Source organism: Mus musculus, chromosome 15 (assembly GCF_000001635.26).
Source record: "Mus musculus strain C57BL/6J chromosome 15, GRCm38.p6 C57BL/6J".
Classification (NCBI taxonomy): Eukaryota; Metazoa; Chordata; class Mammalia; order Rodentia; family Muridae; genus Mus; species Mus musculus.
Window position 1 is genome coordinate 34,303,031 of NC_000081.6, and position 19,804 is coordinate 34,322,834.

The following is a 19,804-nucleotide window of genomic DNA, read 5'->3' on the forward strand; positions in this document are numbered from 1 at the left end:
GACTACCTGTATCAAGTAGGTAAGATGGACCCCAGCACAGACCCTCAGCAGAGATGGAATGGACAGATGATATGCAGCATAGGTACAAATGTGTGATCAGTTATCTCATGAGGTCTAGCATACTGTTGCCTTCATTCTTGTGTGCATATGTGGGTCCCCATATGAACTAGACACCTTAGCACAGTGTTCCTTCTGAATAAGGTTTCCTTGAGTCCATAGTAGAGCCTCAAACACAGAAGGCAGAGTTGGTTGGCCCTTCCCTCCGACAGCCCTTCTCAGTAACTTGCATTTATCCCCTTGCCCTACACACAAGGTACCAGCGAGGTAAATCATTGTTCCAACTGTGCATATCAGGACACCGAGCTTTGTTTGATTTGCTGAGGTGTTTGTTTGTCTGGTTTGGTTTGGTTGTTGCTGTTGTTGTTTTGCACACCTGAAGAATATCCCATAAAGTAGAGCAACTCATTTAACCCATTTGCCTGGCCCCCAGCCTTGCTCCACCCACAGACTTCCTATTCTGAAGAATCCCCATAGAACTCCCTGGGGGGAAACACCCACTTTAGCTGGCACAGACCAAATAATGGGATCATTAGTAAGTCAGAGTCTTCTTAAAATTGGAAGGATTTCCAAATAGCTATTTGTTTCCCTGGTAAATTATTGGATCCTATGGGTATCTTGGGATAGACACACATTTGAAATATGTTTCCATAATTTATAACTTAGCTTTTCCAACTTCTTGGGTGTTTTCACTGTCTGTAAGGAAGAATTTTCTGCTGTGGGATCCAAGACCAAACATTTCCTGGAGACTTTGTTCTGTTTTCTGACCTTCATCTTCTTTCTTCTAAAGACTGAAGAAGAAATTTCTGACCAGTGCAGGCTGTCAGCAGCAGCCTGTGGCCCAAGGTTCAGGTAAGGAACACAGGGCCATGAGGCCCTGGTTATTTCTGGGCAGTAAGGCCAGAATGTGTTAACCCTTTGTTTTATGGGGTTTTATTGTGTTGTTGGTTTGTTTGTTGTTTTTGACTGCCTCTCTATGTCACCCTAGCTGGCTCAGAACTCACCATGTAGGCCAGACTGCCCTCAAACTCAGAGACCCATCTTTATTCCTGAGTGCTGAGACTAAAGGTGTGCACCATCACAGTGGCCTTGACTGAGATTTTATTTATTCATTTATTTTATGTATATACACTGTAGCTGTCTTCAGACACACCAAAAGAGGACATCAGATTCCATTACAGGTAGTTGTGAACCACCATGTGGGTGCTGGGAATTGAACTCAGAAAGAACAGTTAATGATTTTAACTGCTGAGCAATCTCTCCAGCCCCATGGCTGAGACCTGGAGCTCTTTATAGAAATAGGTCTTGCAGAATAGGTCTTGTAGATGACATTTGTTTGTATTCTAAGATTTGAAACTAGTTAGTTCTGATTTTCTCTGATGGTTTGTTAAAATCTGGATGGGGGTGTATTGGCTTAGCAATTGGGTGATAGAATTAGGGTTGTTGCTGCTTTGTTTTGTTTTGTTTTGTTTTGTTTTGTTTTGTTTTGTTTTGTTTCGAGACAGGGTTTTTCTGTATAGCCCTGGCTGTCCTGGAACTCACTCTGTAGACCAGGCTGGCCTCAAACTCAAGAAATTTGCCTGCCTCTGCCTCCCAAGTGCTGGGATTAAAGGGGTGCGTCACCACTGCCCGGCTTGTTGTTTTTTTATTTAAAAGATTTATTTTATTTATGAGCGCTCTATCTGCATGTACATATGCATGCCAGAAGAGAGCATCAGATCCTATTGTAAATGGTTGTGAGCTACCAAGTGGTTGGTGGGGACTGAAATCAGGACCTCTGAAGAGCAGCCAGTGCTCTTAAGCCCTGAGCTATCTCTCCAGCCCCAGAATTAGGGTTTTTATTAGGAGATAGATGTCTGGTCTGCTGTAGCATCCTGCCATCCCAGATTGGTAATCCCAGAGTCTGGGAGTTAGCTCGGTTCCCTGCTACTGATCAGTCCTGTTTTCTCTCTGTCTCTCCTAGGATGGCCACTATCTCAGGTAATGTTTCCTCTCTTAAGGAAGTTATAGAAATCCTCCCTTCTGGGCTGGAAAGATGACTCAGCAGTTAAGAGCACCGACTGCTCTTCTGGAGATCCTGGGTTCAAATCCCAGCACCCACATGGTGGTTCACAACCATCCGTAATGACATCTGACGCTCCTCTGCTGTGTCTGAAGACAGCTACAGTGTACTTATATATAGTAATAAATAAATGCTTAAAAAAAGAAATCTTGCCTTCTATAATTTTTTATTAGATATTTTCTTCATTTACATTTCAAATGCTATCCCCAAAGCCCCCTATACCCTCCTCCTGCCCTGCTCCCCAACCCACCCACTCCTGCTTCCTGGTCCTGGCATTCCCCTGTACTGGGGCATATGATCTTCGCAATACTAAGGGCCTCTCCTCCCATTGATGGCCGACTAGGCCATCCTCTGCTACATATGCAACTAGAGACACAGCTCTGGGGAGTACTGGTTAGTTCATATTGTTGTTCCTCCTATAGGATTATAGACCCCTTTAGCTCCTTGGGTACTTTCTCTAGCTCCTTCATTAGGAGCCCTGTGATCTATCCAATAGATGACGGTGGGCATCCACTTCTGTATGTGCCAGGCATTGGCATAGACTCACACAAGAGAGCTATGTCAGGGTCCTGTCAGCAAAATCTGTCTGGCATATGCAATAGTGTCTGGGTTTGGTGGTTGTATATAGGATGGATCCCCGGGTGGGTCAGTTTCTGGATGGTCTTTCCTTCTGTCTTAGCTCCGAACTTTGTCTCTGTAACTCCTGTCTCTGTAACACAATGGAGTACTACTCAGCAATTAAAAACAATGAATTCATGAAATTCTTAGGCAAATGGACGCATCTGGAGGGTGTCATCCTGAGTGAGGTAACCCAATCACAAAAGAACACACATGGTATGCACTCACTGATAAGCGGATATTAGCCCCAAAACTTAGAATATACAAGATACAATTTGCAAAACACATGAAACTCAAGAAGGAAGACCAAAGTGTGGATACTTTGTTCCTTCATAGAATGGGGAACAAAGTACCCATGGAAAGATTTAAGTTTTTGAGTCTGATCTGAACTAGCATCTTAATGGCCTTTCCCATCCCAGTGGCTGGTCCAGGGCCAGTGGATACTAGTAATATGAATTGGCGCTGGTGGGGCTGTCCTAGACTGCCAAGACAACTTCTGGCTGTGTCATCAGTCATCTTAAGTCTCACCACTTCTTTCTTCATCATCGTGCTCCATGGATGCCTCCCGAAGAAAATGATTCTCAATTCATGTTATATGACTCCAGCTGTGTCTCCTGTTACCAGGAAACCCTCACCCCACTTCACTCCCGCCCCAGACCCACACGCTCCCTAAAGTCTCCAGTTACTCCAACCTCTGGAGATCCATTCATTCCACAGGGACTAGGGATGCACCAGGAGTCTGAGGGTGGCAGCAGGCAAGGAGAGCGTCTTTGGCCCCGAGCTGGGGGCTGCCTGTAGCGTGGGGCAGCTCTGACTGCTGCCTCTCCCCGCCTTCCCCGTCCCCAAAGAGGACACCCCTCCTTCCGCCCGCCCGCTTCCAACCCTTGTACGGCACCGCCTCCTCGCGCCGCCCTTTCAGGGAGCCTCCCAGGCAGCCAGCAAGCGCGGAGAGCGCACTGGGATGGGACTTGAAGGCGGCTTCTCAGGACACGGCGCTGGCGCGGGATTCTTGTTCGCGTCCGGGGATCGGTGCCCAAGGAGCTCTGCGGTCCTCTGCGGGGCGAGGCGGCGGACCACGGAGACTGACACTCACAGCTGCTCCCCTGTCTCTCTTCCCGGGTGTCGGCGGCGGTGGCTGCAGGTGAGCGCGGCGCGCTGACCCGGGAGCAGATGACCCACTGACCGACAGACGCAAAATCTGTCCCTCTCCTGGGGGACCCGCTGTCTCCCTGTGGAGAGTGGGAGAGAAAGGCGGCGCTGCAGGTCCCCTCGGCCGGGAGAAGTCCCGCCACGCCGGGCCAGGCGCGGGACACATGGGGCGGCAGTAGTACCCGAGGGCCCCGCGGGGGCGCTGTGCTTCGCTGCAGGGACACTCAGAACCCCTCCACACTGACCAGGGAATAGGGACTTGTTGAGTGGGTTTGCAGTGACAATCCTATCTACCAGGTAGAAAATAACTTGGTTCCTCCTGTAGGCTGGTACCTCAAGACCAGTGTCATCTAGATTTCCTTTGCTTTCTGTGTCCAGCTCTGGCTTCCTTGTATTTCGGAAGAGGGATAAGAAGAGGGCATTTTGTGTTGCTGGAAAACTGGACGACAGTTTGGGGAGAGGACAGAAAAATATGGGGACAAACCCTTGTAAGGTCTCCCGGAGTTGGTGTTCTGGAGATACTGTACAGTAATCACTGTGGCGCTCCCACAGTGCATCTACAGGATGCAATTCCCATTAGCCTTTGAGGAATGGACAACGAAGCTGTAAGGGTAAAGGACAGAGGTTTGGGAATCAGCAGGCCTCGTTCAAACCCCAGCTGCCAAGTTTACAGGCTGGAGTACTTGGAGACAACCAGCAACACAATGCCTCAATTTTCTCATGCATCTAGAGGGGATTATAATGCCTACAGGATTAAATGAGATTTCATTGAAGTACAGAGAATAGTTCTAAAAGTCTCTTACTGCTAGTGAACTCTGCTACCCACCTTTCTAGAAAAGGAAGGAATCTGTGTGAACACTGAATTCATCCCCTCCCTAATTCTAGGACAAAACCTTTTGAGGGATGCTCTAAGATGGCAGATAATGTATATGTGTTAGTGGAATTTTTGTGCAAATGTCCATTCGAGAACATTCCCTGCCTGCTTGCTTGCTTGCTTTCTTTCTTTCTTTCTTTCTTTCTTTCTTTCTTTCTTTCTTTCTTTCTTTCTTCCTTCCTTCCTTCCTTCCTTCCTTCCTTCCTTCCTTCTTTCTTTCTTTCTTTCTTTCTTTCTTTCTTTCTTTCTTTCTTTCTTTCTTTCTTTTTTTTCAAGACAGGGTTTCTCTGTATAGCCCTGGCTGTCCTGGAACTCACTTTGTAGACCAGGCTGGCCTCGAACTCAGAAATCCGCCTGCCTCTGCCTCCTGAGTGCTGGGATTAAAGGCATGCACCACTACGCCCGGCCCTGCCTTCTTTCAAAGTGATAATTTCACAAAGCCAGCCAAGATACCAAGGTGAGTTTGTAGCCAGGAAGGTTTCCTCTAAGCTTCCTGTTTATTCTGTTTAGAAGGTTTCCTCTAATGTTTGTTCTCTTAGAAACTCCATTGAAGAAGGAAAGGCTGCAGGTTTTCATCTTCTATCTCCCTTCTGTTCCTGCTTTCATTTCAGTTGACAGACTTCAGCTTCAGACCCCCACATAACCAGCCAGATCTCTTCTATAAACCCAGGTTTTGGAGGTTCTGGCTTCCAGAGTCCAGACCCAGGTGGTCAAGAGGCATGGGGCCTGAAGTTCATCGCTGAGGATATCATAGCATAATTGAAACCTGAGACAGCCTTGGATAACAGGCAGGTCAAACTCCTATTAGCTAAGACCACGCATGTCTGACAGCAAAAGGCTAGGTGAAAGCTGAGCATGGTGGTGCATGTCTATAACCCAACACTTGAAATGCAGAGAGGCAGGAGGGTCCGAAGTTCAAAATCATCCTTGATTACATAGTAACTCTAAAACAAACCTGGACTACATGAAACCCTTTCTCCAAAAACCAAAAGGGGAAAAAAAAAAGACAATTGGAATGAGGCTCAAGATTTTAAGAAAGGCAAAGAGATGTTGCTCCTTGAAAGACAAGGAAGAAAAATGAGCCACTGGAGAGTCTGAAAAACAATTTCCAGTTTGCCTAGAAGCAGTTCTTATTGGTAACTGAGAGAAGGCACCGAGATATGGGAGTGTGAAGGAAAGAGGGGGAGAAAGCTTGGTCTCAGGGGAAGCTGAGTGAGTGAGCAGTGACCAAGGAGATGCTGGGATAGATAGAGCTCAATGGAGAGGTAACACCAGCCCCGCCAGCAAGGGCCTTTCCAGAAGTTGCTCTGGCATTTGCTTGCTGGTTCTATCCCATGCACAATCTCCTTTCCCGGGAGTCCCAGTTCTCTGGGGGAAGCTAAGCGGGATTTCCTTCCCTGTCTAAGGGAACAAACACGGGGGATGACATACACAGCTCTAGGGATGGCTGATACCCCAGAGAGTGGTGTACATCGTGTTGCTAGGAAACAGTGCCAGGATGCTCTTCCAAGAGCTCTCAGAACTCCAGCTCATTTTAGCAGTGCCTCAGAGAGTCTGGGTGTGTAAGGCCTAGACTGCAAAATTGGCTGCAGCCATGGAAGAGGTTAGGAGACAGGAAGGAAGCCGAGAGGAAAAAGTGAAGTGTGTGCATTCCTGAATGTGGTCAGGATGCAGAGGGCAGATGGAAACTGGTCTAGGTGTAGACAGCTACTAAGCCAAGGAGTCACTCTGACCATGAAAGGACTTGAGGAAGAGAAGATGAGCTCCTTGCTGGACTAGCTGAGTCAGCAGCCCATCTTCACCTCTAGTTGGAAGTCACAGACAACATGTCAGGTTAACCCAGTAATAACCAGGGTGTGAAGTGTCGAGCTGCCTATGGGTAGTCTTTATGTTCTAGCATGCATTGGCTTCCGGTTTGCTGGCCATGCAGGAGATGGCAGTTCTGATAATAGGTGGAAGGAAGATAGGAAAGGCCCAGCTCTGAGATTTAGTCTCAGCATGGCCTGATTATATGTGAATACTTAGAGTGAAGGACACAGTTGCCGAACTGATGTCATCTCTCTGATTGCCTGAGAGGTTTCGGGGGGCCGGGGGGGGGGTTTCTTCATTGTTTTACCAGTCAACTAGCTCTGAAGCCTTGGAGGGTCTCTAGCTATAAACTTTAGCGTTCTGTTCTCAAAAGTAAGATCTTATCTGCTTTGGTGGGGATCAAGCAAAAATACTTGGTTCCCTGCCTAACCTGTCATAGGCACTAAGCTAACATTAATGTTCTTTCTACTTTTTTCTTTTTTTTTTTTTTAAGATTTATTTATTTATTATATGTAACTACACTGTAGCTGTCTTCAGACACACCAGAAGAGGGAGTCAGATCTCATTACGGATGGTTGTGAGCCACCATGTGGTTGCTGGGATTTGAACTCAGGACCTTTGGAAGGGCAGTCGGGTGCTCTTATCTGCTGAGCCATCTCACCAGCCCCTACTTTTTTTCTTAATTATCTACATTTTTATTGTATGTATTTTGTGTATGTATCTGTGTTAGCACACACATAGAGGTCAGAAGACAACCTGTGGAAGTTCGTTCCCTGCTACCACATGGGTCAGTTTACCCACTGAACCATCCCCCCAGCCTGCCACTTCCTTTTCTTATGTGAATGGGGCTTAGCATTGGCTATAGACTTTTTTAGGAGAGCAGGGTTCTGTGGGTCATGCTTAGGTAGAGATACCACTTTGTTGTCATGCCTCTTACTGATGGTTCATTACATACCAGAGAGTTGTGACACACAAGTGAGGTCCCTTGAATATAGACAGCCAGATCTCTCAAGACCCACAGCTCATTTGTTCTTGACTCTGGAGGGACCCTACTTTTCTGGTGACTCAGATAGTGATGCTTAGAAGGTCCCCAGCTGTTAGAGCAGCCTCCTTTCTCTGTCCCAACCTCTTGGTAAAGCTTCCTAAAAGAACCCATTGTCTCATGGAAAGGAGACAATTGGCTAAAACAAAAGTCAAAGCCTTGCATTATTTCAAAACATTCTTTCTGTGCCCCCTGCTGCTTCACTGGAGGCAGTTTCTCACACAAAAGCTCTCATTTGCTCAGAGTTGAAAGGACTGTCCTTAAAAGTCTTTTAATTTTCCTCTTAGGGATGTTACATATTTTTGAGATGCCAAGAGCTATAAATGCCAAACCAAGAAAGTACCATTGACTTGAGGACATGCATCAACTTATTATTATGTGAAAAATCCATATTGTCTGATTATAATTATATTACATAATATTGCCATTATTATGTATTTATATAGTATCTTTTCTATTTTTATTACCATAAATTAGTGAATATAGTAATGGGTTTCATTACAACTCTTCAGACACATACCCAATGCATTTAGACCATATTTGCCCCCATTATCCTTTCTTGTTCCCTTCCTGATCCCACTGTGTGGTGCATGACCCAACCCCAACCCTCTTTTCTCTCTCTGTCTCTCTCTCCCTCTCCCCCCCTTCTCTCTCTCTCTGGGTTTGTGTGTGTGTGTTTTAAGATTGGTTACAGAAATATGGGGTAAGTTACAATGGCTACACCACTGAATAAAATGTCTCTCTCTCTCCCAACAACCATTAGCTACTTAGAGATCCTTGGGGAGGGGCAGGGTCTGGAAGCTTGTCTCCCCTGCACGGGGTCGGAGGGGGTGGGGCGGATATTAACAGGCCCACCCAACCCTGTGCAGGTCTTGTATAGGTAACCAGAACTGCTGAGAGTTCGCCCATACTATAGCCAGGCCATGCCCAGAAGACACCATTCCACAATATTTCAACCCTTCCTCCTGCTCTTCTTCAATGCCATTTCTTTATTTTATAAATAGCTTTTTTGAAGTTTACCATACAGTGGAATTCATTAATTTTAAAGGGTATGATTGGTAAATTTCAACAAATATGTCACTCCATCATAACCATAACGTAAATGTTCCCATAGCCTCCTAGCTCTTTCCCTTTGGCTGCTCTATGGCTGGTTCCCCTTTCTTACCCACAAGCCCATTGGTTTGTTTCCTACTCTTGTTATGTAGTTCTGCCTTTATTGAATTTCCTCTAGTCAGAGAATTCAGAGCATAGTCCTTTTGTGTCTGCTGCTTTCATTTGGTGTCGTGCTGGGGTTCGGCTAGCAGAGAACCCCTAGTTGCTCAGTAGGAGTTCAGTGTGTGTTTCCCACTCATCAGCGGACCATCTATTGGGTCACTCTCATGCTCAGTGTTGGAAAGCACAACCTCTGCAAGCATCCGGGAAAGAGTTATTGTGTGGATGGATGCTCTTGTCTTCTGACTAAGTGTGTAGGGTCAGGACTCAGAGAGGACAACGCTTCTGTTTTCCTGGGGTTTGAAGGGTTTCTTAGGGTGTGGCCTTTGGTGCTAAAAGTGTGGGTGAATAGAGACAGTGAGTTACCTTTTCCCGTGTTATTTAGCTATAACTTTATGAAGAGCTGTCAACTGTGCTCCAGAATGACACACCGCTTTGCATGCTTACCAACAAATCATGAAGGTTCCAATGTCCTTGCATCTTCTCAACATGGCAGGCATTGTGTTATGGTGGCTACCTAGCAGGTTTCTCATGGTGCCTCATGGTGCCACTGTCTGTGTTTTTTTTTTTTTTTAACAATAAACATTTGAACGTCTTTTCATGTTCGTCCCCTAGTTATCCTCTTGGTAGTGGTTTGAATAGGAATTGCCTCCACAGACTCATCCTGTATTTGAATGCTTGGCCATAAGGACTGGTACTATTAGGAAGTGTAGCATTGTGTGGAGAGCCTCTGTTTGTAGGAGGATGTATATTAATTACTGTGGAGGTGGGCTGTGAGGTCATTTATAGTCTTAAGCTATGTCCAGCGATACAGTCTCCTGCTGTCTGCTGACTCTTAGCTCCTTCTCCAGCACCATGTCTGCCTAGACACTGCGGTGATTCTCACCATGACAATAATGGACTGAACCTCTGAAACTGTAAGCCAGCCCCAATGAAATGTTTTCCTTTATAAGAGTTGCCATGGTCATGCCATGGGTGTCTTCCCACATCAATAGAAACACAAACTAAAACATTCTTCAAACCTTTGCATATTTTAAAGTGGTCCGTTTTTTTATTGAAAAGAGAATACATTTTTATATTAACTATACAAATACTTCATCATATATATATTCATAAATATGTTCTACCAGTTTGTAGCTTACCATGTCATTTCCTTTTGAAATGAGAAAACTTTAAATACTTTCAGATATTTATATATATTTAAAAATTGTGAATTGGAGGCTGATGAGATGGTTCAGTGAATAAAGTTGCCCATTGCCAATCCTGACAACCTAACTTTGATTCCTGGAATTGACATGGTAGAAGGAAAGAATCAAATTTTGCAAGTTGTCCTCTGAGTTTCATGTGCATACTGTAGCACACATGTATCATACATGTGTATACACATACATAAAATAAATAAATGTAAAAAGCTTTTAAAAATTATGAACTTCAATATTGTTTTGTAAGTAAACATATTAGCTGGTTTTATGCTAATGAAATGGCTCACCATGACAAAATTTGTCATGTATCATTCTGTACTGAATGGCTTGTGTGCAGAATGATAAGACTAGCAGCCAGGGCTCTGTAGAGCAGCCTGGACTCAAACAGAGCTTTGCCTGTCTCTGCCTCCTGAGTGTTAGGATTAAAGGTATTTGACACCACCAGGGGCTAAGAAGTTTCTTTGGTAAGAGGTATGAACTAAACTTAACTGTATAAGGATAAATATTTAGAGTATGGTTAGAAACTGTACTGGTTTAGTAAAGTTGTGTTTAACCCATTTTTAACATTACATTGGAACTTGGCATGGTGGTGGGGAGACAAGAGGCAGGAGGATGTCCTTGTGAGCTGGAGGCCAGCCAGAGTTAGATAGGGAGACCCTATCTCAAAAAATAAACTCCAACATCATAGATCAACATGCACACATAATTGGCTGGCATGCAGAATGCAGAATGATAAGAATAACAACAAATATGGCTGGAGGGATGACTCAGTGGATGAAGGTGCTTGTCCCCCACCCTGATAGTGAGTTGAGTTCATAATATATTTTTGTATGGAACAAAGCAGATTGAACTGGACAATATTCTACTACACAAAACAAATCAGAAACAGAAAGATAAATTTCATTAACTCACAGTGATGATACCACACCATCTATGTCGTAGCAAGTTGTGTGATTAATATTGAGTCATTATGAAAACAAGTAATAGCTTTTAAGATGATACAAAGGACCAATGGCTGGAGAGATGGCTCAATTGTTATAGAAAGTATCTAATCCCAATCCAGGATTTCTACCCTGCCTGTAACCATTTAGTTCCTGAATAAAAGACACATGCAATCTCTATGTTTACAAGAAGTCTAATCAACACAAGAGCTGAGCAGATATCTACCCTGTATGCTATTAAAAATCTATTTCCTATAGCTAACCTTGAATTTGTTAACTCCAATTGGCCATCCCTCAGGTCCATGTTTTCATGAACTAACCCATGGCAGCTCCTCCTTCCTCCTCCTTTCTCCTTGTCCTAGTGGTTCTCTCTCAACCCCCAACCCCAGGCCTGGGAACCCTAAAACCTGCCTATGTCTCTTCTGCCCAGCTATTGGCTGTCAGCATCTTTATTTACCAATCAGAAATAATCTGGAGGCAAGCATCACTTGGGTCTACATGCAGACTCTCCCTCAGGGGCAACCAGGTCTTAGAGACCCACATTTAGCATCACAATACACAGCCAGAGACCTTTACTGAGGAGCATTGACTGCTCTTGCAAAAGACTGAGGTTGAGTTCCCAGCACTCACTTGATGATGCCCAGTTGTCTGTAACTACAGTTCCATGGGCTCTGTTGTCCTCTTCTGGACTACAGAGGTAGTGCATGCATGGGGTATTGCATTCATGTACTGCATAGTACTCATAAATGCAGGCAAAACACCTATGCACATAAAATAAAATAATTTTTAAAAATGAAAAGAAAAATAGCAAGATAGTCTACATTATCTTCCTTTTTCTTTTCCGAAGGAATCTCAGAGTTAAAGGAATAAAAAGTAGCCAGTCTAACTAGAGGACTCTAAACTATTTAGATGAGGAAAGATAGGAGTTACCCAAAATGAATAAATTTAGGCAAATTACTTGTTAGAGTTAGACACTAAATAAAGAGTGCCTATCTTTAATACAATCTTGGTACTTAGTAAAAAGTTTCGGGAGTTGACGGGCTTGAGTTCCTCAGCAGGTCAGCTTCTAAAAGCAATTCGCTGAACAGTGGTGGGGGTTGTTTGTTTAAATTCTGGAAAGTGGTATTTGCCTTACGCCTGCTCCCTTCCTTCCTCTATCAGTTAAACAGCAGTGGCCTTTCATGAATGGACACTTGTGGATTTTACATTGGGTCAGTTTCGTTTTCTGCTGGATTAATGTTATACATGACCTTGGCAAGCAAGATAGTTGATTTCACTGAGCCTCTGGGAATGTAGGAAGAATGCTAGCTTAATGAATGAGTTAATCCAAGTAAAGCATTTAGATGTGACTGGCAGAGGAACAGAATTCCAGCCTTAGTCACTGTGCTGTGCTCCCTCATAATAAATGTATACACGTTTGGTGTGGTGTTATATGATAAGCTGAGGCAGGAGGATGATGGGTTCAAGATTAACTTGGGCTACATAGCAATACTCTATTAAAATAGAAAGGATGTAGGAGGCTGGGGGCTGGGGGCTTGGGACTGAAGGTTGGGTCTGGTGGCTGGAGGTTGGGGCTGGGGTCTGGGATCTGGAGGTTGGGGCTGGGGTCTGGGGTCTAGAGGTTGGGGCTGGGGGTTGGAGGTTGGGGCTGGGGGCTGGGGGCTGGGGCTGGGGGCTGGGGTCTGGGGGCTGGGGCTGGGGGCTGGGGTCTGGGGGCTGGAGCTGGGGGCTGGGGGTTGGGGCTTGGGGCTGGGGGCTGGGGGCTGGGGCTGGGGGCTGGGGGTCGGGGGGCTGGGGCTGGGGGCTGGGGGCTTGGGACTGAAGGTTGGGTCTGGTGGCTGGAGGTTGGGGCTGGGGTCTGGGATCTGGAGGTTGGGGCTGGGGTCTGGGGTCTCGGGGCTGGGGCTGGGGGCTGGGGGTTGGGGCTGGGGTCTGGGGTCTGGAGGTTGGGGCTGGGGTCTGGGATCTGGAGGTTGGGGCTGGGGTCTGGGGTCTAGAGGTTGGGGCTGGGGGTTGGAGGTTGGGGCTGGGGGTTGGAGGTTGGGGCTGGGGGCTGGGGGAGCACAACTGGCACTGTCATACTACCCATGTCAGCTGCACATTGATTTCTAGGGACATTAATAATTAATTAATAATTTGTATAATTTGCTATTGATAGGCAGAAAGACCATTATTACCTGAATTCTAAGATCTCTTTTCCTTTTTTCACATCTAAGATGTAGAATGTGCCTATGATTAATAAATAGTACCTTGAAGTCATAAAAACGGTCAAGATAGATTTGTGATCCAAGGTGATGATGGACTTCCCATGGCCCCTGCCAGCTCAAGAGAACTCCGGAGGACCTGGCCAACGTGTGGCCCCCTCACGTTTGGAAGGGGCAAAGTCAGACAATTAGCATGTTTGGGACCTGAAAAATCAGGGCAATGGGGCAGCAGCACCCTAACATCAGGGACACCCAGAAATCTAACTTGCCTTTCTCATGTTGTATTATAGCTGCAGCCCTGCTCCTCTTGAAGATGGAGAAGATGTTGGTGGGGTGCTTGCTGATGCTTGGGCAGCTCTTCCTTGTCCTCCCAGTTGACGGCAGAGAGCGTCCCCAAGCCAGGTTCCCTTCCAGAGGCCGTCATGTCCGGATGTATCCGCAGACTGCACTGCTGGGTGAGTGAGAGGTCCTGCAGTTACAGGCAGTGTGTGTGGTGTGTGTGTTTGGGGGGGGGGGGGGTGTGTGGTATGTGTGTGTGGTGTGTGTGTGTGTGGTGTGTGTGTGTATGTGTGTGTGGTGTGTATGTGTGTGGTGTGTGTGTGGTATGTGTGTATGGTGTATGTGTGTATGTGTGTGTGGTATGTGTGTGGTGTGTGTGTGTGTGTGTATGTGTGGGGTGTGTGTGTGAGTGTGTATGTGTGTGGTGTGTGTGGTGTGTGTGTGTGTGTGTGTGTGTGTGTGTGTGTGTGTGTGTGTATGTGTGTGTGTATGGTTCCCAGACACCTGTCTGAAGGGCCTATGTTCTAACAGCTGCCTGCAAGCTATGAAGGTGAAGTGGTTTCAGAGACCGTTCAGGGTTGTGCTAAAGCCAATGTTTACTAGATATTTAGAATTTATAGAAACCACTTCATTTACTTCCCTGAAAATGCTCCAAAGCCAACTCTCTGCTTCCATTTCACAAATGAGGGAATGGAGCCTCAGAGAGGTTACCCAGTGAGAAACAGCAGCAGGACTTGAATCCAGACCCATTCCAAAATATGTTCTCACTGCGTTTAACAGCTAGACTGTATGTCAGACCTGACAATCTGTTGGTATTCTGTATGTCTTGTGGCATTTTCTTTCTGGAGAAAACATGTTTATTAAATGGAAATCACTGAAACCTGCCATTTCCATTCCCTGTGTCTGGATGCAGGCTCTGCCTGTCTGCATTGCCTGCTTCTCCCTATAACACCATATGCTGGAATATGGATGGCATTATCCAGACAAGTTTAATATATTTTCTATTCTCATAACACCCCTATCAAGGCAAGTTCAGTAAGGATATTTTCAGAAGAAAACTCTTTGCCCTTGTGTATTAGAGCAAAATTATATGCCCACATTAAACTCAAGGCTTTAAAATAGAAGCTTAATTTTAATTTAAAACCTTGAATACTTTGCATCCTCAATGCAAGTGTCAATTGCCAGTGGGATTCCTCCAGTCAACAGCACAGCCACCAGAGAGCTCAGAGGCAGGAGCCTTCCCAGCCCAGGCACTCTGGTTCAGGGACACACACACACACCCCACACACATACACACACCCCCCCACACACACACAAACCACACTGATGGATTGAAGAACCCTGCTGATAAGGCAGAACCTGTTCTAACTGACCAAATACTAAGCCTGTCTTTATTCTCCTGAGAGTCCCTGATTTGTAGCACCATAAATGCATGCCTTCTACATACTTTGAAAAGAACTGGAAAATGTTTAGCATATTAAAAATTAAAGATATTTATATGATAAACACCATAAATATTTAAGTATATATAAATAACTGAACATATCTTGATATCCTGTATCACCATCTATGACTGCATAGTTGGGCTTATTTTATTTTATTTTATTTTATTTTTTTATGATGTTAGAACGGAACCCAGGGCCTTTCACATACTGGGGAAGCACAGCATCACCAAGCCATGTCTACAGCCTCATAATGAGTTTTTGACTTTTGGGGATGAGCCATCCCTGGTTTAATTGGAAAAGCATATGTCTTCTCTTTCTTCTCTTGGCTCCAAGTCTGTCTTTCTGTCTTTCACACACACACACACACACACACACACACACACACACACACAACTCTAAATTGATAACTCTCAACCTTCTGAGACAAGAGGTGGACACTTATCTTTCCAAAGGCATCAAACCCCATGTAGCAATAGAAGGAGAGTGGCCCTGAGTAACAACAGAAGGAAAGTGGCCCCGGGTAACAATAGAAGGAGAGTGGCCTCCTTGGAATCGTACAGTTGCAGGCTTAGTACCCAGTTGGTGAATTGTTTGAGAAGGATTAGGAGGTGTGTCCTTGTAGTAGAAAGCGTGTCACTGGAGGTGGGATTTTCCTTTTCATTCATTCATTCTTTTTATTTTTGTTTTTTTGGTGGGTTGTGGGGGTGGGGGTGAGGAGGTTTGAATAGGGTATCAATGAGAAACAGCCCTGGGTATCCCAGAACTTGCTTTGCAGACCAGGCTGGCCTTGAACTCACAAAGACCTTCCTGCCTCTCTGCCTCCTAAATGCTGGGATTAAAGGCATGTGCCATCATACCTGGTGGGGATGGGTTTTATGCTATTGCCAGTTCACTAACTTTCTCTGCCTCTCATTTGTGGATCAGATATGAGCTCTCATCTGCTGCCCCAGGGATATCTTGTCTGTTCCATGCTCCCCAGATGGTGACCATGGACTGAGCCTCTGAAACTGCAAGGAATCCCGAGTTAAATACTTTTATTTATAAGTTTCCTTGGTTAGGATGTCTCTTCACAGCAGTAGATCATTTACTAAGACACCCCACAAACAGCATCATCCTCTCTTCCTCGTTTTACTGGGAAATGGGACAGGGACAAAGGGGTGGGACAGGCTGTGTCTGTAGCCTGGGGTTGGAAGTGGCATGCTGTACGCAGTTGCCTTTCTGCTCACTGAGCCTTGCATACTGAGGTTCCCGAACATGGAGAAAAGCACATTTGCTCACAGAGGATGCTGAAAGATAGCCATGAACCTGGAAGGCAAACCCTGCTGCTCTGGCCAGGGTTCTGGATCACAGTCTCTTTTGGATGGCACTCTGAAGAGAACCAGGTGGAAAAGCCAACAGCTGACCTTAGCCAGATCATGTGACCTTCTCTTCATCCTTGTTGGGGTCCAGGAGTCACTCCACCAACCACACAAACACTGGTCTCAGTCAGACATGGATGGGTTATTGAATGTACACCCTAAGACTGGTCAATTAGGCTGTAGCTCAGGATTCGGGGGCTGTAACAACCTGTAACATTTCTCAAGGCCTGCTTATAAAGGAAAAACCACAATGAACTCGTGCAGGTGCAGGAAGTGCTGCCTGGTGGTTTGCTCTGACTCAAGATATTTTGGATAGCTAGACAGAACAGTTCTAGATGACCTTTATTGTAATTGGTCCTAAGTGGAGCTTATGCTTATTGAAATTCTTAAGATTAACAAACCTCAGAATATAAAGAACATAACAGGATATGTGATAAACATGACCTTGCTCTGAGTCAAGTTATTTATCTATGTCATTGAGTGGCAGGCATATTACAATGACAATATGAAATAGCTGGCAGGCATGGAACAAAATGTCTACAGGTATGCTGGGGGAGGGAGCAGGCCTCAACAATCCTAACCGTAGGGAATCTTCTGTCTTATGTGTATTTGTTTTTCTTTCTATGTTCAGAACGCTATCCAGGGCACACTTTCCTTAGCTCTTTCCTTTTTATTGCCTTCTTTTATCGACTCTTATCTTGCCTTCTTTTGTTGCCTTTCTCAATTCCCACAAGCTGTATCCCCAATGGGTCTTGTACCTGAAGTGTGTGGATGCCATGTAGAGAAAAAGTGGGTTGGGGGTCCCCTTCATGGGTGACAAAGCCACTGTTTTCTAGTCTCCTATTTCCCTCAAGGGTCAGTCATGTGCCTGGTCTTTATAACTGATAGTAATGACGACAATGACAACAATGATGGCTGCCATGGGGGCTTTTTGTTTGTTTTACCTGATTTTGTTATTTCTCCTGTGCATTTCCTGTCTACCTGGCACTGTGCTAGGGCGATTCACATTTCACTCAGCTCAGTGCCGTTATTCCCACATTGCAGGTGGTGATTAGTCTTTGAGAAGTTGGGTGTTCCGTTCAAATTCTTAAGAACTACTCAGTGGCCAGAGGTAGAATTTGGTATTTCTTCTGCCCAGACCCTTACCTATGACCTTAGACATCCCCTCTGTTCCATCTACCTGGACTGGGCTCACCAATTAGGTCTCTATGGAAGCAGCCCTAATCTGGGTCCAGATTACAAACCATGACTACATTGCCACAGTCTTGTCACTAGGCTTTGCTGGCAAAGTGGATCCCTGCTTTGAATCCTTGTGTGGCTCATTGCTGTTTCAGCAGTTCAGCAATGAGTCTGGTGTGCCAAAGGCACTTGGTGCATCCCTAGAAAGAGGTAAATGGCCTCTCAGATGGGCAAAGAGTGCCTAAAGAGGGACCACTGGGCCCGTGAAGGTTTCCATAGTCAGGGAATACAGGAAAAAGCTGACAGAACTGGAGCTTGGGAACTCGATGGGGGTGCTCTGTGAAAGCTGCACATTCTTTTCAATCCATGAGTGTGTGCATATGTGTGCCTGTGTCTGTGCATGAATATGTGTGTGCATGCCTGTGTGTACGTGTGTGTGTGTGTGTGTGTGTGTGCTTGTGTGTGTGCATGCATGTGCATGTGTGCTTGTGTGTGTATGCAAGTGAAAGCCAGAGATCAATGTTGGGTGGCTTTCTCAATCACTTTACACCTCTCTTTTTTGAGGCAGGGTCTGTTTTAGTGATAAAATACCATGATCAGAAACAACTTGGGGAGGAAAGGGTTGATTTCAGCTCGCATTTCCACATCACAGTTTGTCCTCCAAAGCGGTCAGGGCAGGACCGAAAAGCACCTAAGACCACCTGCCCTGGGCGGGTACTACCCACAATAGGCTGGGCCCTCCCACACCAATCACTAAGAAGAGGCTTGCCTACAGCCTGATCTAATTAATGGAGGCACAATCTCAACTGAGGCTCCCTGAGATGGCTCTAGCCTGCATCAAGTTGACAAACGGAGCCAGCACAGGGTCTCTGTGTGAAACAGAGCTCACTCATTTAGCTGTACTGGTTACTGTGGTCTCTCACAGCAGTTACAGATGTGTGTGCCGCCATGCGTGCCGCCATACTTGACTGTTTCATTGGTGTTGGGGCCCAAACTCAGGTCCTCCTGATTGCACAGCAAAAGCTCTTACCTACCTCGCATCTCCACAGTCCTTTGTCTCCTGCTGCTTTTTGAGACAAGGTTTCACTGTTCATCTCAGCCTCTCCAATGCTGACATCAGGAGTGCACCACCTCACTCAGATCTAGTTGTATTTGTGTTTGTTCAAATTCAACATTATTTTTTCTTTTTCCCTTTCTTTTTCTTTCTTTCATTTATTTTTCTTCTTTTCCTCCTTGTCATCGTTGTCGTCGTCCTCCTCCTCTTCCTCCTCCTCCTCTTACTCCTCTTCCTCTTCCTCCTCCTCCTCTTAGCTTTTTAACTCCTTGGTACAGCAAGCTAGGGTTACATGCAAATTTGGCAAGATGCCTTCAGTATCTTCAAGTCACATTGAAAATATTAAAATAAAATTTGTTAAAATTTGTTTAATCTTTAATGAATTTTTAGTTTTGATTACAGTAGGTCTTACTGTGGCATTGCTGCATACCTGTAGCATTCTGTTTCTTCTAACTCATCCCAGTGACTCACCTCCATTCGTGTTGCTCTCCTTTCTCTCCCAATTTAGTCCCTCCTGCTCTCACAGAACTCTATTTCATTACTCTCTCCCAGGTCCCCTGTGTGTGTTACAGCTCAGATAGGAAAGGTATCCCAGCAGTCAGGAGCCAAGGAACACCACAGAGCACCTCTCAGCAAGCCTCACAGGAGAGAAAAACCCAGGAAGGTGGCTGCCTCTGTCAGTGAGAAGCACCAGAGAACCGAACAGAAGACAGGGTTTATACAGGGTTTCTGGTGAGAGGTGGGGGTTGAGAGAGTGCAGGTATATGAGCTGGATATGAGGAGGGGGACTTGGGAAGGAGGTAGGGATGGGATGGAGGTGGTACTGGTATAGCTTTTCAAAGTGGCCTGGATTGGAGGGATTATGTGACCTCATCTTCGTGTAAGCTCAGGGATTGGTTGGATTCTTTTCTGTATGACCTGGTCACTCTCTGATCCCATGGAGCTGGAAATAGCTATTATGGCCCTTAGAGAAGCTGGGGTGCAGAGAAGGAGGTAGGGCCTTGTCTTTGGAGCCCCTGGGAGTAGGAATGGGTGGGGGCTGGCCATTCAAGTGTCTCTAGGGGGTCAGGTCTAGTACCAGAGCATTTTGGGGGTGGAGCCTGTCCACTGGAGGTCTTCAGGGATGAGGCCTCCAAAAGGAATCTCTGTATGCCCCACTGCCTGCCCACACCACCAGAGTAGGTGTGAATAGCCACAGTCCCCCCTTCTGCCCTCCCTCTCCACTTCTTTCTCTCTCCCCCTTTACTCTCATGTTCTACACACATTCATGCACACAACACATACATATACATAAATTTAAATCGAGATTTTGCATGCAA

At 45.7% G+C, this 19,804-nt stretch overlaps 1 protein-coding gene across 2 annotated transcripts in view; it reads left to right on the forward strand.

Moving 5' to 3' along the window:
• Positions 1-3,650: 3,650 nt before the first annotated feature.
• Matn2 (matrilin 2) overlaps positions 3,651-19,804 on the forward strand; it is a 129,562-nt gene continuing 113,408 nt past the window's right edge. For both annotated transcript variants that reach the window (NM_001358780.1, NM_016762.2), the window contains exons 1-2: positions 3,651-3,878; positions 13,461-13,625. In NM_001358780.1, the coding sequence (NP_001345709.1) occupies positions 13,484-13,625 (142 nt within the window). In that variant the 5' untranslated portion in view covers positions 3,651-3,878; positions 13,461-13,483. The remainder of the gene's footprint in view (positions 3,879-13,460; positions 13,626-19,804) is intronic.